Source organism: Alligator mississippiensis, chromosome 1 (genome assembly GCF_030867095.1).
Source record: "Alligator mississippiensis isolate rAllMis1 chromosome 1, rAllMis1, whole genome shotgun sequence".
NCBI classification, from domain to species: Eukaryota; Metazoa; Chordata; order Crocodylia; family Alligatoridae; genus Alligator; species Alligator mississippiensis.
The window spans coordinates 181873991-181901570 of NC_081824.1; the positions used below are offsets into that span (position 1 = coordinate 181873991).

At 42.9% G+C, this 27580-nt stretch overlaps 1 protein-coding gene across 7 annotated transcripts in view; it reads left to right on the top strand.

The window, feature by feature from the left end:
* The window catches only part of SUSD4 (sushi domain containing 4), a 144608-nt gene extending 118119 nt beyond the window's left edge, over positions 1-26489 (top strand). For 6 of the 7 annotated variants that reach the window (XM_059717616.1, XM_059717586.1, XM_019483131.2 and 3 more), the window contains 4 exons: positions 16239-16430; positions 18172-18316; positions 22101-22486; positions 24038-26489. In XM_059717616.1, coding sequence (XP_059573599.1) covers positions 16239-16430; positions 18172-18316; positions 22101-22486; positions 24038-24066 — 752 coding nt within the window. In that variant the 3' untranslated portion in view covers positions 24067-26489. The remainder of the gene's footprint in view (positions 1-16238; positions 16431-18171; positions 18317-22100; positions 22487-24037) is intronic. The other variant, XM_059717607.1, reaches the window with a different exon arrangement.
* Positions 26490-27580: the final 1091 nt, after the last annotated feature.

Here is a 27580-nt window from a genome sequence, read left to right on the forward strand (position 1 = left end):
ATCCACCATGCAGAGCGAGCAGGCAGCTAGCAAAATTGTTCTGTAGTGGGGTGGGGGTGATCTGTCCAGCTTCACTGGTGGTTGCAGCAGGTCGCATGCAGTCTTCCCTGTGCCCTGCCTTAGCTGCTGCACCAGGACCTGAAGGGTGGAGGGCTGGGAATCTGAGGCTCCCTGCCATGTGGGCCTAGGCTAGCCTCCCCCACAAGACCCCAGCAGGAGTAGCTGGGCTAGGCCCCCTGGCAGGGGTGCTTGGATTTGTCTCTGCCCCAGCTTCTGGTGTGAACACCTTGACAGCAGTCCTGGCTGCTGGTGCTGGGAGCTGGGGCAGAGGGGGAATCCAAGCACCCTTGCTATGTGGGCCCAGCCCGGCTACCCCTGCTGGTCTTTGGGGAAAGCTGGTTCAGGCCCACGTGCTGGGGAAGCATGGATTTCCCTTCCCTGCACCAGCTCCTGGCATGAGCACCCTAACAGCGGGGCTGGCTGCCTTTCTCCTACTCCCTTCTCCTCCATTCCCTGCTGTGCAGGGATGAGACTCTTCCTATCTGTGACAGCCCCACAAAGGTGCATGGGATGTGGATGTAATCACTCAAAATTAACCCTTGCAGGGAGCCTGTTCCTGAAGGTGCTCTGCCCTAATGTGCAGTCTAATACCTGATTTAACAATGGTTAATTTTCATGTAATCAGCTATTTTAAAAGTGCTCTGCAGCCATGAATGTTTGTTATATTATGGCTGTAGAGTGCTCTCAGGGACCTCATTGTGCAAAACATGTAACTTCTGTAAGTGCCCTGGGTGTGCAGGGTTAGAACTGTCTGTAACCACTAAATACTGACCCTTTCATGTGCTGCAACTGAATCCAGTATTGCTGTGAAACCCACTGGCAGAGGGCGTGTTTCCCCCGCTTCCATCACAGTTCCACACAGAACAAAATATCTTCCTACTACTACCAGATACTCCATTACTATAATGGGTAACTACATGTGGTGGATCAAAAGATCAAAAACAGCCTAATGACTCATGTTAAGTGAATATGGTTCTTATGATAACATTTTAAATTAAAAAATTACTAAAGCAATTGTATAAGAAACCTGCATTAAAAAAAAAATAAGGTCACAAAATCAAGGACTCGGAAGTCCTTGATTGTGCAACCCTAATTTTGTCCACTTGCAAGTATGCATTATGGTACAGTCCTTTAACCTACATAATCACCTGGCATACAGCAGGAGTCCTTAGACAGTATGGGCTCTTACAGATGTGCAGTGAGGCTGGTCCAAAGTGCTGTGAATCCAATGTGTTGGAGCAGACTTGATTAATCAAGTCTACTGGAGCATAGAAATTACTGCACTTCACCAGCCTCCAGTGTCACATGTATCAGCGTTTCTGCACTGAAAAATGGTGGGAGGGAGCTTTAAACTAAAGCTTGTTCTATGAGCTTTAGCTCAAAGCACCCCACCACCATTTTCCAGTGCTGGGATGCTGATATACGTGGTGCTTCTAATTAATGCGGCTTGCTAATTAAAGTGTCCCGCTCCCCTCCACCTCCTGGAGCACATCTATAAACGCCCTATCCTGGTGCTTATGGCCAGGGTGAGGTAAATAAAAGTTGAATGGACATCTGTCATTCTGGTATTTCCTAACTTTTAAGTACTTGACTTAGCAATTTGAGCATTCTTTTAACAGTTTTTTTCATTGACTTCACTAATTAGGGCAGGTTAAGGGTGCCATGGCACTTGATAGACCCATATAAGAAGACAAGGTTCTAGCCTCCACAAGCTTCCAGTATATTAACTTCAATGGGAGAGTAAAGCCCAGAATTAAGAGTTTATAATCTAATCAAGTCAGTGTAGACTTCAAAATTTGGTCCCAAGTTATGTGTGTGTTCCAATCATTTCCAAATGCAGTATCTGAAAACATCTAGGGGAAATAAACCTTTTTATTTTGAAATTAACTGATTTTTCAGTCTTCATTGGGGGAAACGGTTAGTCTCTAAAACAATGTTATATTTCAAAGTGATGGTTCCTTCTTTGCAATGAAGGAATCACTTTTGCTTTTCATTGTGATTGAAGTTGATGCCCCTTGCATTGTTCATAGCACTGCAAAAAAGGCAATAGAACAACAACTTGTAATCCATTCTTTTTATGTCTTTTGTTTCAGTTTTGATATACAGGGCTGTCAAAGTAAATCACTGTTTTACACCTGCTGTATCACCTGTGTTCCCCTCAGAAACTCTCTAGCATTTCCAAAACTAGCTAGACATCACAATTCTTTTATGAAGCCATAATTTTTACCCTTAAATTTCACATTTGCAACAGATGCATGTTACATTTTATTTATAGTGTTCCAAATGTGCTAAGCATTAGATGGGGAAAGCAGACCAGGTCTCTCCCTGAGGGCTGTCTGATAATATTGAGTTTAAATTTTATCTGACAGTGCAGCTCTCAGAACAAGCATGCTATACTGTCTTGCTGAGGATAAAAATATTACTTGTGCATCAAGGGTATATTTAGTGACTTTTGGTCCACTTACTGCAGTCTCTGGACCTCCACCTCAGCAGACATGTATTGGTGAAGCTCTGTTGACTTCAAGTGACTGAAATTATAGTACTGCACAGTGCACATCAGCTGAAGAACTGCCCCTATAGCTGTATTATCTAAAAAAGTTGCATGCTAAATATGTTGGTTCTCTTTCAGCCATGGAAATCAACATTTCAGACTTAGCTAAATTAATAGGAGAAAATACCAGGACATAGTTGGTCAAAGGACTGCCATCAAAATGCTATCATCAGTGCTCTCAGATCCTGCTGGCCTTGAATCAGGGTGTCCTGGTTGCCAGGCTAGCTGATTTCTGTTTCTTTCCTCAGCTCCCTTTGTGCACCCTCTCAGGTCAGTCATAAGTCTCATGCCCTTTCTACTCCTGGGGTGGATTCTCTCACTCCACACTTAGATTAAGCATTAAGGTAACATGTACTCACCCAGCAGATCTCACTGGGATTGGCATGTTGGATCTTCCCAATGGGAGTTTGAAGCCGTTGCCTTGTTTAACTCAAGCTATTGTTCATTGTGCTGGTATGAACAAAGCACTTGGAGAAAACAGTTTTAAAGCAATAAATAGTCTAAGTATGTGTCTATAGGCCTTGTTGCATGGGACACTTAGTGGGTGCATCTACCCATGCACTTTACTACAGAGTAGACTAGTTCTGCAGTAAATTGTCACCATCTACATGTGCACCGATATTAAAGCGCAGTAAATGAATTAACGAGCCATGAGAGTACTGTCAGTGGAGTACTTACATACATAGAAATGCACGTGTAGACAGTGACAGGGGCTGGCTGGGGCATGAGAGTGCTGAAGTGCAGGGGCTGCCTGCCACCTAGCCCTGCACTTTAGCACCCTTGTGCCCCAGGCAGCCCTTCTGTCTCCCACCGCTGCCACCCAGAGCCCGGAGGTGATCCCCTAGACCTCCTGCCAGTCCAGAGCTGCTCCACCCCAGCTCAAAGTGCTGCAGTCCCGGGCAAAAGTATAGACACTGCACCCAGGAGCAGTTAACTCTGGCATGAAGTGCACTGGAGTTTATTGTTCCACCTTAATTGCATGTGTATATGCACCCAGTATGTGTTAAATCTGCGTTGTGTTAAAGTTAGAACATGCTCTGAGCAGTCTTACGGTAATGTTTACTATGATCTCTAACATGCACAGCTCACTGGTTATTGGTCCCAGCCACAGGACCCTTCAGGGCTGTGGGCACCCAACTTTCAACTTAATCCCAGAGGAACCTGACAAGTGAAAGATCCAGGATCCTTCCTTCTGATATGTCTGGCTTTCTTCATCTCACCTGGAGGCTTGGTACAGCAGAGGGGTCCTTGGCTGGTGTCATGGCTGGGTGATGACCACATATTGCTCATAATATCCCTGTGGGGCAGTCCAATGATAGCTGAACATGTTATTACTTAGTACAATCTTGAGATACTTCTCACATGAAAACTCCTATCTTTGATGTGACATGATTACACTTAGTGGGTGTCTTACTGCTTGAATGTGCAGTCGCTCGCATTTTGAGTGCATCTAACACATGCCAAGTGTAACGTCACATGACCCTTTTTTACCTAATGCACTTCCATCTCTGAATTGTGACCTATACAGACCTAGTTTCTTCAGAAACCTTTAGCAGGTGCCTTACCTATATCAGTCTGGTTTTCCCAGGTAGCTCCCCAATAACTGCTTCCTTTATTCAGAGAGTCCTTTTTAAGCTCTGTACTCCTTTGACCTCTGCTTCCTTGGCATTTTCTAATCCTGGAATTTTCTTGTAACAACCCTCAAGTGTGAAGGGTTGACTTATCTGGATCCATTCTGTTTTCTTCTTGCTTGTTTTCTGTGCAGTCCCAATAAAACTAAATTAATATGGCCATATAGCAAATATCTGAAAAAAACAGGTTAAGATCCAGTATTCATATATCATTATGAGCAGTTCCATGTCTCTTGCATATGGTGAAAGTATTAGCGAAAGGTGTGGGGTGGGGGAGGGAATGGGGCACCCTGGAATAACTTTGTTGACATCACTAGCCAGGGAAAGGCCTGGTTTTTAAACTGGGCTCAATAGAGTTTCCTGCCTCTGTGTCTTTGTGAATTCAGTTGCTGTCTTTTAGACAACTGAGTACAGTTCCTGATTGCAAATGCAGTTCAAGTAGTGAGATGCCTAAATGATCTCAATTGCATGTGCAGGAAACTGTGAGTAGCTAAATGAGCCTAGGTTTATTTGTATGCAGATCTGGAGCCTGAGATGTAAGACCAGGTATTCAGGATCTGGAGGCTTTGAAGAGGCCATTATTAAGGTTAAGGAATCTATTTATAGAAAAAGACAAAAAAATCCTCCCAAAACCAAAAACCTGTCTGTAGCCTAATGTTATGACTGACTACTACAGAACCTGCTGTTGTTGCAGTCTCTGAGTGCCAAATGACCCTGTGCTACTACCATAGCCCAAGGATGTCTTAAAACTTGACCTTGCCAAAAAACACTAAGGGTGCTTGTACATGTGATGGAATTTTAGTCCTTAGGGTTGCATTCCATGTCCCCTAAATTGAAATGGTGAGTTTTTAATTGAAGTGGTGAGTTTTATTATTCCATCATTGTATATATATTATTGTATATAACAGTCATTATATACTGTGCCATGGGAGAGGCAGGCAAGCTCTGCAGAAAAAAAAGGATTGGGACCTTCACTGCTTCTGCCTTCAGCAGGCTTCTGCGGCTGGCAGGATGCCTGGGGCCATCCGGGAATGGGCTGACTTGCCCTTGGGGCAGTGCAGAAAGGTGGCAGGAGAGTGGCTGTGTGTGCTGGTGGCCAGACAAGGCAGTGGGGATGGTGCAAGGGGCACTGGAAGCCTGGCCAGACTTGGGGAAGCTAGTAGCCTACCCGGGCAGCCCTGTGCACCATCCCTGACACCTTCTCCAGCTGCCAGCACACCCAACTGCCCTCCTGCTGCCTTCCCACACTGCCCCAGGGGCAAGCCCTAGGCATTCTGCCTAGGCAAGTTCCCAGGCCCTAGGCAAGTTCCCAGGCAGCCCTAGGCATTCTGCTGGCTGCAGAAACTTGCTGAAGGCAGAAGTAGCGAGGGGCCCGATCCTTTTTTCTAGGGAGCCTGTCCACCTCTCCTGCAGCCAGGGGGCAAGCTGACTAATAGCTGCAATGTTCCAAGTTGCAACATTGCAAACTAAACTACACTGCGTTGTAGTTTAGTTTGCAACGGTGCACTCATTTCAAACCCCCAAAACTCGCATACATGTACTGTGTGATGCCATTAAGCCACACAAAAGGAATTTTTTTCATGTGTACATCCTGACATTGTCATATGTGCAAGTGCCCTAAGGGTCCCTGTTTTACAATATGGGGAGTGCACTCAAATCCCATTTACTTTCTTCCTACATCAGTAATATATGTAATTCAGAGTTACACTTATTTAGTCTATCGTGTATGTGTGAAAAATCAGGAGGAGGGTGGAGGGTCTTGTCATGGATAAACTGTGACATGTATTTGAAATTAAAGTTTTTCATTAACATCAGCATTTCTCAAACTGCACTGCTGCAAGTGCCAGCATTATTGAGTCCTGCCGTGAATGCCACTCTGAATGTTCCATGGGAGTTTTGCCTGAATAAGGACTGCAGAACCAAGCCCATTATTTACAGCTGCAGTATCGGGGAACCCCAATATAGGGTAATTGATTATAAATTGCTTCCTGCCTTCCTTGAACAATTAGTTTCTATGAAGCTATTATTAAAGCAGGATGGGAAAGTGCTTTCAACTGGACTCGCATTGTTTGCCTCTAGGGTGGCAATTTTCAGAAGGCAGAAGTAAACTAGAAAAGCAGATTTTCATTAAAAACTTAATTATGCAACCCCTTCCAGAGTTTCTATCAGGAATAAGTGCTCCTCACAGTGTGGACATGCAGCATACCCTGTAAATGGTTCTTATTGCCACTTACAATTCCAGCTAAAAGAAAGGTTTTTTCACAGAATTCAGGCACTTTGGATTTGGTGGCTAGAAGCAACACATAGCCAGGAGACCTGGGTCCTACTCCAAACTATCATAGACTTGCTATGTGATCTTTCAAGTCTCTTAAATCACCTTTCTTTCCCCTTCTTCAGCTGCAAAATGGGTTGAGTTTAATTTATTGCTTTCTGAAAAGAACTGGTGAGCTTTAGATGTAAAGCTACCCAACTGCCTGTTAGTTATGTTATATTCAACCCTCAGCAAGATTCTTTTTGCAAATTCTCATTAAGTAAAACAAATAGTACTTGTGGATAGCTACACAGTTCAGCATCCTCATCTCTTACTTTTGTCCCTTTAAGTCAGTAAAGGTTGTAAAATTTCATAGAAATAAGTTTTCCTGTTGTGTTGAGATACTTGTTTCTAGGGTTTGGTTCAATTCAGATTTGGGTTGCTTTGGGTGCTCAGCATAGGTGGCAGAAGGCTGGGGGTAACAGGGCTTAGCCTCCCCGCCCAAACACAGGGCAGCAGTGGCAGTGCAGAGGGCCTCAGAGCAGCCTGGGTATGGGTTCCAGGCAGCTGCAGCAGGGGACGTGCACGGACACAGGCATGCAGCCACAGCCTGCATGCAGCTAGGGTTGCAGCCTGGCAGCTGTGGAGCACTGCCAACCACAGCTGTGAAGGGGAGGGGCTGTAGGGGGGCCAGATCGAGGTCCTCGCAGTGAGGGAGGGAGTGGAGCAGAGGCAGGCGCAGGGGCTGGGGTGAATGGGGCCAAGGTCAGGTCGTGGGATGATCAGAGCCTGAGCGGCTCATCTAGGGACATGGGGGGGGGGGGATGGTACACCCTGGGGGAGGTACGGGGGACACATGCCCCCTGGGATTTGTGCACAGGGCGGAGGCATGCTGCCCGCTGCATGCTGGGCTTAGCCCCACTGCATGGCCACAAGGCATGCTTCATCTCCGCCCGCCCACCCACCCACATGTACCCCCAAAGACCATTCTAAGTATCCCTGGGGGTATACATACCCCAGCTGACAACCCCTGGCTTAGAGGTTATGGTCCTCCCTGGATTTCAGCCCTTGCTCTTAGAATTCTTTTTGTACTTTTCATAAGCCAGTCAATGCTAAAAAGCCAGAAACAACCCTGGCAGCAAAGACGCTCAAGGACTCTTCTCAAGGAAAGTGCTCTAACTACTAAGCTACAGAGTCAGAATCCTCTGGCTTGTTCATTTGACCCCATGTTCTTGTATGCTCAGTTGCCATTGGCCCTGCTTCAGCAGTAGAGGTGGGAAGTCCTTTCATCTAGACCATTCTATAGCCAGCTCTTCAGGATAGGAAAAATGTAGAGCCCAGGTTTCCCACTTTTTGTGCAAGTGCTCCAATGTGCAGGCTGTGGGGCAGTATTTTATCACCTGCTCCTAGGTGCAGAAACCATTAGGCTGCTATCCTTAAATGTGATACTAAGCATTATGAATTTCAACCCAACAGAGGTGTCTAATGAACTGAATGAGTCAGGTCTCTAAGCTTCTACGAAAAGTGGCAGTTCTGTGTATAGTGCCCTACTCTAGATGTCTTTGGGCTTTCAGAGCCTGCCTTTAGAGGCACCTACTGCCCTTCATTCTTTGTGCTGAGTGCTTTTAGGTACAGTGGTCTAGGGTGCTTCTCTCCATTGACAGGTTGGAGATCCTCAGCTCCCATCTTGATTAAACTGAATTGCCCTCTAGAGCAATTCTAATCCTAGGTGTTACAATGCCTTAAGTGGAGACACTTAAGAACCCAATTTAGATCATGGCAATCTAATAAACTGACTTTTATTAATTAGATTGCTTAAAGCCCTTGAGGCTTTTCATTTGTTCATGCTAATGCAAATTTCTGGCATACTCCTAGGAGAAAAATGCTCTCTGTGGAAGATTCTAATACCTGTCTCCCCTTACTTGAATGTGACGCTGTATGCATTGCAGTCATCCCTGCACTGGATTGTGTTAAAATAAGTTATATGTGCATGAGGTTAGAGTTAAAGCTTTGTAGTGTAGTGCCAGTGTGAAATATAGGATGATAGTTATTTTTATAGTGGCAGGGTCTGTCAGACACACGTAATTACATGCTGTGTGGATAGGTGAAAGAATAATCCCCTAGCCGTGCGTTTCCTTTGTTTTAGGGGTTTGGCAGTGCATGGGTGGCATTGAAGGAACCATGGCTGGTGGCTAGGGAAGAGTCCTTAATAACATTATTGATGAGAGCAGCAGGGAATGGCACAAACAATACTTTTCTTTCTGTTTATAAGTTACCTTTGGAAATATCATTTTTCACATTGTACAGCTGTTTATGCTGTGCCCTGAGGTAACTACCTTCAGTAGTATATTTAGACAATACTTCATTGTATCAGGAACCAGAGACCCCCAGATGTTTTGGAGCCATCCTAAATGAGTGGAGTGAGGCATGCTGTTATAGTACTGCCTTTGTGAAATCCTGATGTAGGGCAGAAAGGGCATTTTTACCTGCCATTCTTGGGGTTGGTCTGTGATGTTTGAGGTATCTGGGATGGGGCAACCCTTCACTTCGGCAAGAATGGAATGGAACATATATCTTGTTCCACGGTTCTCCCATCTTGTGGCCAACTAATATATTGCCAGCATTGGCCTTTAAAGGGTCACCTGCTCTCTTTTCTGTGGGGTAAAGAGAAAAGGGATGGGAAGAAACATAATGGTCTAGTGTGAAGAAGAAGGGAATGATTTTAGTACACAGTCTCCTGAATGTTGCTCTCAGGGAAGCAGGACTCCATGTTTTAGGAAGTAGATTAGATTGTATTAAGTAGCTCCTTCTCATTTCCCACGCCTGATGAGCACAACAGTCATGCTAACCCAACTGAGTTTGTGAAACAAATAATGCCTTTCACTCAGTGGATACTCAGTGGCCACTAATGGGATGAAAAGCATCCAGGGGTTTAATGGAACATTTGCTTTGAAGACTGAAGGATATGGTGAACTATTATAAAATTAACTGCACCATCAGAAAATCATTATTCATTTTTTAGTCACCTTGAAACAAACATTATATTTACTTAGCTTTTCCATTGCCACCTGCTTCCCTTTAACTCCAGAGAAGGAGTTTGGCTGACAGTATAGTAGCAAATTGGCACTAACATCAGCTTAGTGAACCTGAAGTTCTGTTGCCTTTCTGGTACACAAGGAGACTTGGGCTGCACATTGAAGAGGCGTACAGATGGCTGGTATCCAGCTGACTGGTATTAGTTTAAGTGTGGCACTGCGTATCTGAGAATGACAAGCAAGAGGGGTAAAAGGGGATCTCTCACTCTCTTATTTTGTGCACAGCTGCGGTATGCTTCACAGGATTACCAGGTTTTTCCATATCTAACTTCACTGGCTTCATCACAAAGGCTCACCACTAAAGCAATGAGAAGGGTTGCGCACTGCGTTTAAGATGATATTTATATTTTTGAAGTGCACCTATGTTTTGATGATGGCCTCCTCTGTGTCAAACGCTGAAAATCTAGCCATATGCTGGGATCTTCTAAAGCTACCCCAGCAGTGATGGAGAGAAGAATGGTTGCCATCTCAGAGAATATGAGCTACTAGCTCCAGAGGCAGTAGCAGTCCAGAGGACCACTAGCTTCAGTAATTCACAGGCCCAGAATAGGCTTCTAAGTTAAGTCTTTAGTTCAAAATGCACTGTCAGGAAAATAGGTTGCTTGTATTGCTAGTGCCATGTGTTGAAGCCAAGACAAAGCTTGTATAGCTTGTCCAACACCCACCAGCCTGAAAATTAAACCTACTAGGCAGGATGAAAAATAGCTGTGTGGTTACATCCTTTGCAGATTAAAGAATGGAACTGTGGTGCATTGTCATTAATTGTAATGCACTATCAGCTTCCTCTTTAGTTATTTTAAAAGGTAACATCAATGTCTCTTGTTTCACCATTAAGGTTAATTGTATTTATGTCAATGCCAAGAATCTCCCCTACAGTTAGCATTGTGCACAGTGCAGTACTACAGCATTATCCAAAATCCACTTGTCCATAATGGGCAGGAAGCTTTTCTGAGGGAATGCTCTGCCCCTCTGTAGAATCTAAGTAGTAAGTGGCTTCACCCTGTAACCCCTGCCACTTCCCAATGCCTGGTATCGGGGATATGGTCATAGTGCTGACTGCTATGACAATCTGAATGGCAGGGTAGCCTGCAGGTAACTGTGTGGAGACTGCCACAAGTCAGAGCAGCCTGTTGGTTTAAAGCCACCTGGTTTTCTGCCTTTCTCCCTTTTCGTGGGTTATGTGCATGCCATGGTGTTTCCATCAGGAGATGTAGCACATAATCTCATTCTAGGTATTTGACAGTGCCACACTGAAAATGAATCCAATTTTAGTGCTCAGCCTAGGCTTATGTCCAGCTTAGTTGCGTTCTTGTTGTTTCTCTCAACAGATAATAACCATGATTCAGACTAACAAGGAGAGGGGCATAATTCAGGCCTTTCTTGGTATCACTGAAAATTACTATTCTTGCTCTCCACACACACACACACATTCATGTTCACACACACATGCACATTCTCTCTCTTGCTCTCATGCATACACACACACGTATTTTTACACTCGCATGTCAGCATACTCACATTTTCACATGCACACACAGAGAACAGGTTAGACCCCTGGCTCTCTATAACTTGAATTAATTTAGTGTCACCCTGGTTGAGAATCACTGAGCTAGAATCTAAATTCAGAAAAGTTACAGAGGGGTTTGTTGAGGCTAAAAAGGCTGGTGCCAGGTGAGAGTGGTGGGGGCAAGACCTCATCCTGCTGTGCCCTGCTCTTTCTATTGCCTGCCTTCTCCCTGCCATGGTCTGTACCAGAGGGGACAAGGGTGACCCCCAGTAAGGCTGCTCCTCCAGGGACTTGCACAACAGCATGGAAGGAGCATGGGGGGATGAGCCAAGCTGAAAAGCCTAGCCCTGTGTATGCCTGTCTGCCCGTGGCAGAACAGGGTGCTCAGAGCATGGGGGTAGATGGCACAGGGGCTGTCAGGGTGCAGGAGGACAGCAGCAGCAGTCCTCAGGGGAGCACCCAGGGGTGCTGTTTGTCTGAAGGATGCCGGGGCAGGCATGGGGTGCTGTACTTACTTTATAGCATTTTATCATACAGGAGCTGTGTACTGCAGCACCCAGAAAAGGATCTGGTGGCACCCCAGGGTGTTGTGGAACCCTGGTTGAGAACCACTGGATTAGAAAGTAAAATTCAAGGGCCCAGTGCCTGAAAACACATCACTAGTTGACAGCTCCTGTGTGTGTTTATACTGCACACACTGTAAACAAGAACATCTTTTGTTATTTCTTTCTATACAAATCTCTAACTTAAATGGATGCTTTGCTCATAGCTAGCATAGGTGAAGCTTTAGAAGGACTTGATTCTCAAGGTTTTATGCATGTCCAAAATGTTACTGAGCTGTCATTATCCCTCACTGAAATCAATGGAGAGTAGGGAGGCTTGATTTATCTCTGTTGAGAGCTTGCAGCTCCTGCTGTCATTAAGAACAGTTGTGGAAGGCTATCAGATTAAATGGAGAACACATCCCTTAGGCTTCATTGACCAGCTGCAGTATTGAGCATCCCAGGAGGGAGTGTGTGTGTGTGTGTGTGTGTGGTGGGGGGATTATGCTTCTACCGGTGATTCTCAAATGAGGTGCTGCTAAATTCAGAAAAATTATAGCGGGGTGTCTTCAGGCTAACAAGGTTGAGAACCACGGTTATACAGACATGCTTGTTGTTTCGGCTGTCGGGGGAAAGATGGGTGTTTGTCTGGTTAATGAGTCAGCTGAAAAACACCCAGCAAATCATCCAAACTAAGAATAAACCTTCTACCATCTGTGACCATTGCCAGAAGCACTGAATTCTCAGGAGATGCAGGAAGGCAAGGGTCTTTAGACAAAGGTAATTTGATCAAGGCTACCCCGTGTGGCACACTGCAAAATCAGCGGCAAATAAGACATGCATTACACACATGACTGAAGAGCTTCCTAGTTAAGAATTGAGACCCTCAAACTGTCATTTTTAAACTCCAGTTTGCAGAAAAGATGGTGATTTTAGATTCTCCAAGCTGAAGGTTGTAATTTCAGTAATAAATCCTAACAGAATTATGAAGTTATAGACATGAATAAATCTATTGATGTTACAATTAAAAATATTACACATTAAAAATAATACAGTATTTAAAATACCCTTTCCAAATAACACCACAGATTTGTAAAACTAAAAGAATCTTTGAAGTGGAATAGACTTGTCTCTGTTTGTTTATTTTGCACATTTATCTCGTCTTCGAGGATGAAATAGGTTTTTCCACCTCATTTTTGTTTGTTTTAATTAGTTTGTGTTCAGTATCATTTTGTGACTTATGCATTAACACCAGGCTGAAATCTGGATTGCAAACATAAGGGAGATTGTTTGATTGTTTTTTTGGATGTCCACTGGAATGCTTAATTTTAAATGTCTTGATCAGTGTTAAGTTTGGTAAACTAACTTTGGGGCCATATTTGATTTGACAGTGCCTTTTAAGCCGTGTAACGAATGTCAGTGTGGTATGTGAGAGCTTGCAGGAAACAGATTTTGAAAAGCTACAAAGATCCACAGGATTCCAATTATAATTAAGTATTCATAGGGCGCGTCTACACGTGTATTTAAGCATGACTAAATTGAATATGCAGTAAGCTAATGCTTATTAAGTGATTTTTTTTTTAGCAGGTGTCTACACATGCAGGGAGTTGGCACTAAATTTAATGCACTTGACACTAAAGTTAATGACAGGTCCCTGAAGCTCTGCCATGTGCCCCTAGTGGCTGGGCAGACTCATCACTAAAGTTAGTGCCAGGTCACTTCTACACCTGCAGTAATGCACTTTAACTAATCATGCCTAAATTTGATACCTGCATTTGCAGGTATCAAATTTAGGTGCGATTAGCCTAATTTTACTATTTTAATGCACATTAACGCATCTTGTGTAGTTTAGTATCTGATCCTGTGTGGATCTGAGCACTCTTCTGTTCATTGGAAGCCAAAGGTATTCAGCAGCTTCTGGAAAAGACCTGTTACAATAGTGCTGTTTTTATTATTCTTGCAAGTATTGAGAAAAAGTATGCTGATAAAAGAACTGGTAATATGACCAGTTGCTCAATCCTCAATAACTGAGTGATTTTAAAAGGCTGTTTGTAATGTAGTTTGTTTGATTTGAAAATGGCTCCGAGAATTTGAGGGTTATTGATTACACCATCAACAACTCAAATGGCAAGCTCAAATCTAAACACTGGCCTGCATGGGTTCCATGCAGATCCTGCAGTGCTGAGGATTTCTTAGACTGGATTAGCATAAAATTCATTAGTGAAGCAGGCCTGAAGTAAGGAAAAACCCTCAGTTTCTTGAGTAACCAAAGTAAAAACAGAGTGCTGAATTAACCCACTCATTTTCAAACCAACTCCATTCTTTCCCCATCTGTTGCTCATAATAAGTATTTAATAAATAGCCATTGGCAGCAAGAGTGCTTAAAATAGATTTGTGTCATTTTACTTATACTGCAGACAAATTTTCTACACAGACAAAAAGAGAATTGTTTGCAGAAACAGAGAGGCAACATGAGAGATTCCCTTGAAATGCGAAGAATAACCATGGTGGTGGTACCAGCATCAGTTTTCTTATTAAGAAACTAGAGCACATTAAGATTAATGCCCCTGTTTTCAGATCTTAATAAAAGATATCTCCCATTATAAGCAAGTTGTGACAGCATCATATCTGAGTTGAGACTAAAATGTATTGTTTTTAATCTTGCTGTTGAAAAATGACTTCTTACTGGGCTTACTTAGAATACTAGGAGACTAGTGCTTTAATCTTTTTCATTTGAAAGATTGATTTCGTCCCTAATGTCATTAATAGCCTGGGGACTCTGTGTCTGGAGAGGCAGCAGGTGGTATTGGCAGAGATTAGAAATTTGTTTCTCAAAGCAGTTGCTCTCTGTGATGAGAAGCCTTTTTATTTTGCTCATTGGTGGAATTGTGCTAGGTATTGACACATCTCTGGCAGTCTGTTGTAACTTGCAAGGCTTGCCTTGAACCCAACTGCAGAGAAAATAGATGGCAGGGAGAAAAAGGAAGATGAAAATGAAAGTAGGTAAGAAAATATGCCCGATCTCATGGTGGTGGTCTAGAATTGTAGCTTTCATAGGTTTATATGGTGATGGTTTATTGGCCCTGGGGAGAGACAGAATCTTCCCTTGCCATCTTGATGCCCCTTTGAGGAATTGTTCTGAGCAAATAAGTAAAGCTCTTCAGAATTCTTGTTGACTTCCTCATAAATCAGTCCTGCTTCCCATGGGTTCAGTCCATTTGCAAAGTAGGCAGAGCATTGCTTTTTGTGTGAATTAGTTAATATTAAGTCTTGCCAGTAAAAATGCAAATAAGACCATCTCTCCAGAGCCAGGGGAATTGACAATGCTACACATAATAATCAGACTCTCCTGAAGACTCGTTTAATGACTTGGTTTTGGGAGGGAAGCAGTAGATTTATTTTTTATACTGCTGAAATATATTATTCGAGTATCAAGACTCAGAGAGAACCAACTGAATTGTGATTTCTGGGGAGATTCTATTTAGAGAAATGGCATTTTCATTATTTAAATCAATGCAGTAGGTCTTCGCTGCATAAAAGGCATGCAATCAACACAGCAGCCTGTAGATGGGGCACTGATCTAGTTTATTACTATTTTTGAAGGGAAATAAACTGACCCGTTCAACTAATTCAGATACTTCAGACTCTTGTTTCAATGTGTAGCCATTTTATAAAACAAAACAGCAGCCAAGTTTTGCTGTATCTTGGAAACACTACCTAATAGTGATCAATTATTATTCTCTATTACACAAAAACATCTTTGAGTGTCTTCAGCAACTGCTTATTTGCTACAGAATGTTCCTTCAGTTATTCAGTTTATTGAGCAAACTGCATTTTCTGTTTATTTTCATGTCTTTTTAAAACATATATATATAAAACATATATACAATGGTTATGGGTCCACATTGTAATATAATATATATATATATTACAATGTGGACCCATAACCATTGTAGCGTCCTTTATTAACACAGGGCTAGAATCCATAATCATTACCTTTAATACCATGTTTCATAAGCAGGCCCATTGAAGTCAGAGGGAGTATTCACAAAGTAAGGTGGTACTATGTAAGGATGTCATATTTGGACACCAATTTTAAAATAATACACTTTAGGGTGCTAAGTAATGCTGTCTGTCCTATATCTGTCACAGCACATGCAGCTGCTTTTATAGCAGAAGATATCTAAGATTGTAATTATTGCACGTAATGCATTTAGTAATGTTAATAATATATGCATAAATGGGACTGTAATGCTGAGTTCTGGATGCCTAATCAAAAGAATCACTTGCCACAGAAAGAGATTGTGTGATGCTGGTTTTCTGCCTGTAATTCTGGCTCACATCTACATATTCATACAACCTACTCCCCCTCTCTTTCCTACCCTCCCCACTGCACACAGGGCAAGAGATAACAAGCATTCCTAGTCAGAATACAGGCTACTGACAGCATTTGGTAGCATATAAGGGTGTTTGTCTGGGGTTCAGTTATACAGGAAGTCTGAATTTAGTACTACAGGGTATCATGTTACATCTATGCACTGAAGTTATTCTATATAGTCCAGGTACTTTGGTGATTCTTTTCTTCTTTCTTTTTGCCCAAGTTTGTCCACTACCTCCGATGGTGACTCATGGAGATTATATATGCCATCCGCGGCCTTGTGAACGTTACAACCATGGAACTGTGGTCGAGTTCTATTGTGATCCTGGTTACAGTCTCACCAATGATTACAAATACATCACCTGCCAGTCTGGAGAATGGTTTCCCTCATATCAAGTATACTGTGTCAAAACAGGTAAAAAAAATAATGCTAAAGGAACCATTTCTGACCTTTTACAAAACCAGAATAGTCCCAGAATGACACTGCCTGTTGAACTCTTGTCTCGTGATTCAATTTTACAAGGGAAACACTGGGTTCCAGTTTCTACCCAGGGAAATAATCCAGGGCTCCCTGTCACAGCTGAATGCCCTAACTCAGTGATTCTCAGCACAGGTGCCATGAGATCCTTTTGGAGTGTCACAGAATGCTATGCAATGTTAACACTGTTAGGTGTGCAAATGTAATTCACAAGACAAACCTAACAATTTAAAATAAGACTCTGTAGCATTAAAAACATTCTGAGCCATTGTGGGCTTTATGAGTTCTTTGCAACAGAAAAATTTGCAAATTTAAAAATTGAGTGAAAACTAAGGGCTGGCATTTTTGAGGGGTGCCTTGAGTTTAGAAAGGTTAAGAACCACTGCCCTAACTCATAGACTATGGAGTCTGGCTCCTTTTTGCTCGCTTCTTTTTTTGGCCCCTTCAGTCTTTCATTCTTTGCTGCACAGTGGCCCTGCAACAATAGTAGGCATGTAGTGTGCCCCATACAGCCTAACCTATAGTCTAGTGATTCTCAACCTGTTGCGGCACCCCACCATGCTTTGAGATGCTATGAAGGGTGCTGTGGGCTGCCATGCTAAGTTACCACTGGTAGATGTGCAGGTAGGATTCACGAGAGATTTCAAATTGGAATCCATAGTGTTAAAACCACTCTGACCTGCTAGGGTCTTTCTGAGTATTTTCAGAGATTTCAGAGGTTTCATAGACATTAGGGCTGAAAGGGACCTCATAAGATCATTGGGTCCAGCCCCCTGCCCCAGGGGCAGGAAATCAGCCAGGGTCAAAGGATGGCAGCAAGATAAGCATCCAAAAGTTTCTTAAAAGTGTCTGGAGTAGGTGCTTGCACTACCTCTGCGGGGAGTCTGTTCCAGGCCTTGGGGGCTTTGACAGTAAAGTTTTTTTTCAACAGAAGAATGGCTCTCCTATTTTTCTTTAATAAAAAATCCAATGAAAACGTAGATTTGACACTTTCCAAGGGATGCCTTGAGTCTAAAAAGGTGGAGAACCACTGATAGAGCATTTTTCTTGCAGGTGGAAGAAGTAGATTTGAACTCCTGGGGCTGAGGGAGGCCTTAAATACAGAAGTGTCCTGGGGAAGTGTTCTAGCCATGTGCTGTTATATTAACAGTGGGTTGAGTCAGCTGCTTCTCTACTTGTGTTTTACAAAGACTGAACTGCATAGTTCTTTCAGAGAACAGTTGTAGGCACCTACCCTCTGGCTTCTGGGCTGTTGGTCCCAAGTGGATGGAGGCATCTGTGTTGTATCCCTGACAGAGGTACCTAAGCACCATGGCGGGGTTTTCAAACACATCCCTGTGCTGGACATTGGTTGACTCCAGGTGGCTCCCTGCTCAGCTTGTTGATTGTTAGATCTCCTTTATGAGGCACCTAACTCCCCATGCATCGTGTAGGGAGTCTAGGCACCTAGCTCAGGGTTTTGGATTCTACTCTGAGGGCCAGGTGCCTAAGCTCAAGGCACTGCCGTGCCTAATTGTGTAGTAACTTGTGTTCTTTATTGAACTTAGCTCTCTCTTCCCATAGGTATTGTAGGTCTCTTATTCTGATTGGGGCCTCTGCCTTCTACTGCCTTGTAAATATGAGATAATAGTAATAATAATAATCTAATGCAACTGTTTTGTTTCCTTTTTTGTTTCAGAGCAAACATGGCCAAATACACAGGAAACCCTCTTGACTACATGGAAAATAGTTGCATTTACTGCTACCAGTGTTTTATTAGTGCTTCTGTTGGTTATTCTAGCCAGGATGTTCCAGACCAAATTTAAGGCACATTTCCTTCCAAGGTTTGTATGTTTTGCTCCCTAGAGGCTGAACACTTTAATTTAGCTCTTGCACTGAATATTCCTTGGAGAGGACACAAAATGATAGGTGATTCTTGCAATTACCCTTTTTTCTTGCATTGACAAAAAAAACAGAGAAAGGAAAAAGTCAGCCTGTATGGAGTGGCGCTGCTAGAATTCCACAGTACTTCTAGGTTTCTCTGGGACAAGAATCAGTGGCATCATTTGTTGGATTCACTATGGGGGTGATTGCAACTCTGTTATTGAGAGTTTGGGGACTTAGGTCAGATATGGGGGCTTATGTCAAACCATTCACTTTAAAATGCCAGTTTTCAGGAATTGGGTGAATAGGCTCTTTTAAATACTGCATTTTATCACATAAGACACCCCCAAGATAAAATACACACCTTGTTTTTGACAAGCAGAATAGGAACAAAAGGGTTTTCCTTGAAAATACGGGTAAGTAGCAGTAAGTAACTGAGTAGCAGAAGCTAGGGAGCTCAGCTTGGTCATTGTTCAACTCCATTTGCAGCATTACTTTCACCTTCTGCAGAAGCTTAAGATACAGATACAGTTATTACTGCAGTTTCTCACTTCCAATACACACCCCAATTTCTAGTGTTGACTTTTGGGAAGAGGGTGCATGTTGTATGTGAGAAAATATTGTTTATTGGGCTTAGTAGTGTAAATGCTTAAGCGAATGTCTTTGTCCTAATGGAAATCTTTGTGTGAAAATTCTGTTGGAAGTTTCTCTTCCTAGTTCTGGCCAGCCTGTGGCATGGGCTGCCTTTGTGTATGGCACAGCAGATCAGAGAGGGGACAGACAGCATGGTGGCAGATAGGGCATGGAGCAGAAAGCAAAGGAGAAGGTCAGGCAGGGAGTCCAGGGCAGGAAGCAGGAGGAGCAGCAGATCAAGTATGGGGAAGGGATCAGAGGGGCACCCAGGAAGGGTGTGAGCAGGTATCTTTTACAGTGCTCCCCCACAGGGTTCTAGATCACCAAGTCATTCAGCAAGGAGCCACCTACAAGTAACCAACAGGAAAGGCTATGCCAAGGGTGTGTTTGAACTCCTAGTCCTTCCCAGAGCTTAGGTATCTAACTCAGGTCTGCAAGAAAGGAGCCATTAAGCCAAGATCCAGACAGCCCAGTATAAACTGCAGTCTAGGGGTAGAAACATATGCCCAGAGCACAGGAAATCTGCATTCTAAGCTCATCTCACCCAGAGAGAATTCATACCCACCCCTCCCACTCCCAAAGAGAGTGCACTAAGAGTCAGACTGTGAAGCCCTCTAACCCTGCCTGGCCCATAGCTTTGTTGTCGGGGCAGTGCTCTAGATAATGGGAAGTGTGGGTTTGACTCCCCTGATGGTGAGGAGGGTCTGTAACCCATAGATTCATAGATGTTAGGGTCGGAAGGGACCTCAATAGATCATCGAGTCTGACCCCCTGCATAGGCAGGAAAGAGTGCTGGGTCTAGATGACCCCAGCTAGATGCCTATCTAACCTCCTCTTGAAGACCCCCAGGGTAGGGGAGAGCACCACCTCCCTTGGGAGCCCATTCCAGACCTTGGCCACTCGAACTGTGAAGAAGTTCTTCCTAATGTCCAGTCTAAATCTGCTCTCTGCTAGCTTGTGGCCATTATTTCTTGTAACCCCCAGGGGCGCTTTGATGAATAAAACTTCACCAATTCCCTTCTGTGCCCCCATGATGAACTTATAGGCAGCCGCAGGGTCGCCTCTCAACCTTCTCTTGCAGCCTCCCACTTCCTAGACAAATGTTCTACACCAAGGGTGCTCAATCCCCAGCCCATGAGCCAGATCTGGTCTGCAGAGCCATGTCATTCAGCCAGTGGGTTCTCCATGGGTCTGAAAATTTGGCAGTGGGGGTTTGGTAGCAGCATGCATTGTCACTCCCTTGCTGCCAAATTTATGGATCTGTGGGGAGCCTGGTGGGCTGGATAGTGTGGCCCTGAGCACTAGATTGGACACACATACCATTGGGCGAAAAGTGAGCATGTTTTCCAATTCTGTTTGGTATAGTATGCTTGCTTTCAGCATCAGACATTTTTGTGAGGCATGTTTTGACCTTGCCAGAGGGATCAGGGGCTTGGACAGAGTTAGGCACCTGCCAGTATTGATTTGGATTACAACAGAGGTTAGGTAAGAGGGATGTGACTGGCTGGGTGGCTGAACTGTGGTGTTTTTGAGGAAATGTAATATCCCGGTCTAGACACTGGGGGTACTTCCAGGCCAGAAGGGAGGCACCTAATGAATCTTGGTGCCTCCAATGTTGTAGCTGCTGGAACATGGCCAGTTTGGCTGACTCTCTGTTATTTAGGTACTTAAATGTATCCCCTTATCAGGATCTGTTAGGACAATAAGGAAATTCTTTATTGTCATACCTAGGTTTAGACTTTTTCCTGGTTCCCAAGTCTGTGCTTAATCTCTTAGGTAACATACCTAATCTGTCTTTTTTCTCTCTCTCTTGAGTTTTGTCTTTCCATCATTTATAGCAGGGGTGTGAAACTCATCGGTCCCCATGGGTCGGATGAGGGCCACTGGACCATATCCAGACCAACCCCTGTGCTGCATGTGGTGTCCATTGGGCTGGGACAAGCCCAGCCCCCCCCCCCCCATGTAGTGCACACCAACCTTGCTTCGGGGTTTGCAGTGCACACAGCATGAAGGCTGGACCCACCATAGTATATAACACAAAGGGTCTGTGCACCCCATGTGGCACTCTACTGGACCAGCCCTGCCTGCCAGCTACAAGGCCAGTCTGAATCGGGTGCTAAGCTGTTCACGTGCACCAGAGCCCGCATACGGATCTGGTCCACATTCAGCCTATGCTGCATGCTGGCCCCCTGTGTCGTGTGTATTGCCAGATCCAGCCCTGCACACGTGCCGCATGTGGTGCACAGGGCTGGGGCTGGTGCTGGTGCTACCCACAGGCCATGTTTGACACCCCTGATTTATAGTAATGAGAGATAGGAAAGACACATATTAGGAATACTAATATGTCCTCCTGCAGGTGGAGGGGCATGGTTATATACACAAATGAGAGCCATTAGCTTTAAGAGGCTGCGGCAGTGACAGGCCTCATGGCCTATATACCTCCAACTTGCTGAAATAAGTTTCTCTCCTCCTCTTCCTCTTTCAGATGTTCCATATGCTACAAGCACATGGGACTAAATTCTTTCCTGGTGGGCTTCCATTGTTGACTGTTGTTAGACATTTTTTTAGATTAACAGACCTAAAATATAAAACCTAAAAATGGCTTTTAAAAAAATATCTTCCTACTAGTTGGGGGAAAATGGTCTTCCTTCCAACCTAAGGGCAGCTATAAGCTCACAAAATCAAGCCCAAAGTTTGGTCATCCAGTGCTAATGAGCTTAGTATTATTTTGCATGTGCTGCAAGCCTTTTGCTCCAAGGATTCACACACTTTGAACTGACTCACCCCATCTGTGACAACATATCCCTGATAATTATCATGCATGAGATAGGAAAGAATGTTCTTTATCTCGCCATGCACCTGTTTTTCTTCCTCTCTCCACACCACGCCTTAGTTTACCAGTTTTGTTTATCTCATCGTAACAAATTGCACATTAGTATCAGCCTGAATGGATTTCTGCATCTCTATGAAGCAAACATTCCTGTGAATATTAGTGACCCTGTAGCTCCATTTCACATGATTAGAAAATGTTGTACTCAGTGGCGTTTGTCAGCTGAAGATGCCATTGAAGCATTTGAAGTCTCCATGATAATCTATCTGCATTTGATGTAGAGGTGTCCAGGAGAGTTCCACCAGTGACCCTGACTTCGTGGTAGTGAACGGTGTTCCTGTCATGTTACCTTCCTATGACGAAGCTGTGAGCAGTGGTTTGGACAGCTTGGCCCCAGGGTACTACTCGTCTTCTACAGGGCAGGGGCATGTTTTGCAGACGGAAGATCAGAACCCTCCTGCTTATCCAGGCACAGCAGATACACACACATTGCCTAGTGAATTTGAGACCTGTGACAGCATATCAGGCTCCTCTGAACTTCTCCAAAGTTTATGTTCATCTTCTGTGTGCCAAATGGGAGTGCACCCTGTTTCAGATAGAACTGATGTGATCAATAGTGCCACCAGGGAGGCTGCATCCTCAAGTCCAAGTATCGATATTGCAGATGGTAAGTTTTACTTTGATATGATAGTAGGATGCGTGTTGAAGGCAGTTGTCCAGAAATACACAAGCCATATGTTGTGCTTCAAGGCAAGGCCCCATAGCCAACCTTGTTTTCTGTGTCTGTTTACATTCACTTCATTTATACTTTTTTAAAAACAAATTCGTCACTGTTCTTTGTTGGTCTAATAAAAGATATCAAATTCACCCAAGGAACCTTGTCTGTCACTGTTCTTTGGGCTTTTTATAGACTCCTAGCTAGGCTTGATTCTCCAGCAGTGGGATGGAGACAAATCCTTCTCCCCATAGCACACAGTGGTAGCTGTGTCACTTCAAGGAGAGCAGTGACAGATGGATGTGAACAGCAGTGGATACACCTGTGATGTCTCTTCTTTTCCCCCTGCATTACTGATCTGTCCAGCTTGGTTCCATGAAGTCCCTTTCATGAGTGCCTTAAGTCCTTCCCATCTGACTCCTTTACAGGCCGAAACACACTCAGCTATTATGAGTGATTGTACATTAACAAATTGGTCTTGTCTGTATGTATAGCACATAAACTCTTAAGCATCTAATGCAATTTTTCCCTCTTCTTTTGTCTTGACAAATCCCTACTACAAATATTAGGGAGCCCAGACTAATTGTTCACTCCAGCAATTGGGTACATATCACTCCCTCTTGCCAGAAGCAAGTTACAAGGACTTGCATCAAGATGCTGAGAGGAAATGTGGTATAAACACAGCCACTTGAAATTTGAGGCCCTGGCCATGGAAATGTTCAGACATTGGAACACAAGATAAGATGAATGTTTCCAGGAGGCTGATTTCTTTTTGAAGGCAACAATGTCATGTGCTCTTGTTTACTTTTATACAACTCATAAATATGCATTATTGTTGCTGTTTTGTTGTTGTTGTCATTGCTGCTAAGTGACTGTGAAGGTGTATTTCCTAGAGCAGAAAAATTAATGACCCCCTACCTTGAGGTTTCAGTCTTGCATTTGATGGTTAGCAAGGCTGTGTCTGGATCTAGTCTTCTACCTCCATTTTACCAGTTACAGAACTGAAGCCTGATGTGCTGATCCTGTCGTGGGCTCCTTGTTGATAGAAGAGTCTTTCTGTACAGAATTCATTGTAGGACTGAAGCCAAATTTAAACAGGATGTAAGGGCAAGAGATTCCAAGGGGGAAGGAAAGGTGGTTGTAATGTCAGCAAGTCTGTGGCTACTTGATGAGGGCTAATGCATGGCAGCATGAGGTAGTAAAAGGTATAGAGTAAGCTTGAGTTTTATAGGGATTTTTTGCTTGTATGTTTTGAAGTTTACAATGGATGCTTTAATTGTCTGCTTTCCTCTAGGCGTTCTGTTAGAAGTGAGGGGGGACTAGTATGAGAATATGCTGCCAGATTATTCATAACTGCAGACTGTCATATTGCTTGTTTGCAAATTGTGTAGCACTGTATAGCTGTGTGAGATGGTATGCACCAAACAAGTAAAAGGGGAGTCCCTGCCACAAGACAATTACAGTCTTAGATCAATAATTCTCTTTTTTTCCTTTGTATTCTAGAAATTCCATTGATGGAAGAGGACCCTTAACCTGCACAGGATTTGCTCCTGATGTGATCACACTTTCGGGGAAATGAATCCCATGCGTGTATACAAACACGTGCACACACACACACACATATACACATACACACACGTGTGTGTGTGTGTGTGTGTGTGTGTGTGTGTGTGTATGTATAAAGACTATTTAATGATTTGGGGGTGGGTATTTTTCCTTCATATCAATCTTCCACATGATGATGCCACCTGATTGCGTGCACATCTTAATCTACAGTGAGGTTAACAGTGTCAGCAATTCACACGCAGCTTTATAAAATGAATCCTGGGGATTTGATGAGACCAGACACAGAAAGAGCTATGGAGCTTGGAATTGAAATGGATGAACCTCTGCATCTCAGCAAGTCATATGTCTCTGTAGAAACACCATTGGATTGTAATACTAACTGCCTCATGAAAGCATGTCATATTATATACATTTGCTTAGAAAGGCTGTTTTAACTCTGCAGACCCAGCTTATGAAGCATCATAAGTTTTGTTTTGTTTTGTTTTTTTAATAGTGTGAAAATCCAAACAAAAAAAGGGGAAAGATCCCCTTTGATTTTCCTATATTAACCAGGTTTATAAGAGGAAGCTTTGGATTTAATTCTTGGTTCTTGGTGACTTTATTCCTGATCATGACTGCAGAAAGCATAACAGCAAAGATGGGACTCAATGACTTTGACAGTATGATAATGAAGAATATATCTCTCTCTATATATATAAACTGTTGAAAGAAGAAAAAAAACCAAAAGAAACAGGTTCCAGTTCAGATAACGATCTGATATTTTTTTTAAAAAAAAAGTAAATTAGAATTTATATCATATATAACATTCAAGGTAAAGTATGACTATTTGTATTTATGCAACACTTCTGTGGTTATATTGCATTTGATAAATCCTGTTATACAAAGAATAATATAGTAAATTTTAAAATAAAAAAAAATCATGGTCTGGGAAATGTTGAAATACTGCCCTCTTTTCAACATTTCTGACATCATCCCTTACAAGTCTAGATAGTGGAGTAGTCTACAGTCATAGCCCAAAGTACTGCAATATCCTTACTTTGTATGGTAGCGTTCTGGGCTATTACTGTAGAATACCAGACTACTTTTTAATTAAATAAAGCATACTTCAGCACAGTATTTCAGTGCTTTTCTCAGCCACCAGCCTGCCTCCAACTGACCTTTGAAAAGCTTGTTCCAAGTGCTCTGCTACCTTTCAGCTTCCATGCAGTAGAAGTTGAAAGGAAGCAACAAGGCACTCTCAGCTTAAATGTACATATCTGGATACAAATAGACAAGAGGTATAGCTTAAAAATCATTGTGCACGCAAAAATGCTGAAACAGGATGGGTTCCTTTAAGAGAGTGGCACAGAGGCCTGTCATGCTGCTTGTGGCTCTTCACTTCTCTGTTTGGAGTTGGAGCACTGCCTAATCCCCTCAGACAAATCCTGTGTTAATGTTACACTCTTACAGTAGGATGGGATAGACGTTACTTGTCAGGAATGTTCCTCACTGTTTCACCTGGCTTTGAATACCAAGCAAATTTTCCATCTCATTTCTTTGGTATTGTGCAAATGAACTATACAAATGTGTTAAATTTAGTTTTTTAAGCAATAACTCACCATTATCTCAGATGATACGGATTGTCCTTTTTTGTGGGCTAATTCAAACAAAGTAAAAAATGTGGGGACAGCTTTTGATTCCAGCTAGTGGATTAAAAGGCATGTTTCTTTTGATATCAACAGTGTCACCTTGGATTGCTGGTTGTTATAATATTTATTTGCATTGTGATAGTGTCCTGAGGCCCCCATTCATGGATCTAGGCTCTGTTGCATTAGATACAGTACACACCAATAAGAAAGGGATTTGGCTCTGCCCTGAAGAGTTCATGGTCTAAAATTATGCCATGACATACAAGTGGATTCAAGGAACAGCCAGATGTAACACAATGTAATAATGCAAGAATTTTTGTTCTAATCTCAGTTACTCCATGTGCTTCATTAGTTTCTATAATCAGCATAACTGAGATCAGAATCTAGAGCATGATATTGAAAGGTAAGACACATGCAATACTATCTTCCATTGTTGCTTAAAAGTGACCTGTAAATTGGTTTGATAAAGTTCCTTCAGTTGCTTCATACCTGTGAGATTTCCCCCATAGTCAATCCCATATAGATAGTAAGTATATAATTAGCTTAAATATGTCTTCCCCCACCCCACACTAGGTCTCATTATATTGAGTTGTGTTTGTGTTGCCAATTTCCAGTCCAGTTTGCCAACTGAGCATTCATTATTTGATGTGATACCAACCATGGAAGACCTGTGGTGCATAGGGTCAGTTAAGTGATTGCATTTTATAATATTATTGCACAAATTCACAATATATTAAACATATTCCAATTACCCTGTATAATATAGTAACATTTGTACTCACTGCTATCCACAGTCTTGTGGGTTAACAGGCTGTGAAATCTGAGTCCTTGTGAAATTTCACATCTCCTCTATGTTTATTTCTGCTTGGCTAATGTGTGTTTAGCCACCCTGACATTTACCTTGCTGTGCACATTGCATTGCAGTCAATTTACCTAGATGGCCAAAATGGGTAATTTATGAAATGTGTATGGAGAGTCGTGATTTATTCAGCCATTCTTATTTCTGTAGAATTGCAGAATTAAGAAGAATGCATCAAAATATGCATAAGTGAAAGTTGCCTATTAGTCTATAGGCAACTATGTAGGAGTATTATGCTGTATTAAATGTGATCTGCAGAGGAAAAAGCAATAGGGTTTGTACCCTTGTTTGTTTTCTTTGATGTATAGATAGGGCAGCCTGAAATGGATTCCTTTGGTTGGTTGCTTGCTTGTTGCTTATTTGAAGGGTTTGCCCTCTTCATTGTTTGCACCACAGTTAAATTGTCAAAAGAGTTCAATAGAGCTGTTAAAAATTCCCCTTTGGAAATCCAGATCCTACTCTTATTTGTCTCTTGGAAAATTCTTTAGATGGCTGGAGAACTAGACAGAAGTTTTGCCATGGAAGGGGCCCCAGGCTGGAAGGAGATCCTTTTTTAAGATGGTTTAAAAATCTAGGTTTTTCGTGTTGAAAGAGTATTTTAACAAAAACACATGAAAAAAAGCTCTTTGTTAAAGATTCAGCACCCAAGTGCCTTCAGTTAAAAGTGAAGAGCTCATGTATCGCAGTTCTGAGATCTCCAGAGTTCTCTTGCAAAACCCAGAGGCTAGGGACAAAAGTTACACATAAACCAGTTTAAGTGATCAGAAACTGGTTTCAACCTGTAACAGAACAGAAGTTCAGTGCACATAAACCAGTTTCAAAATGGCTGAAACTGGTTTAAGATACTGCATTCAACCAGGTTTATCTGACTTAACTGATTTAGGTCAACAGGTTTATGAAATTTCTGTTCCAGATCCTCTTCCTGGTTCAAGTTTAAATCATATTCCCCCAGCATTTTGCAGCCCTGGGCTGGGCTGTCTGCTCCAGAGAGCA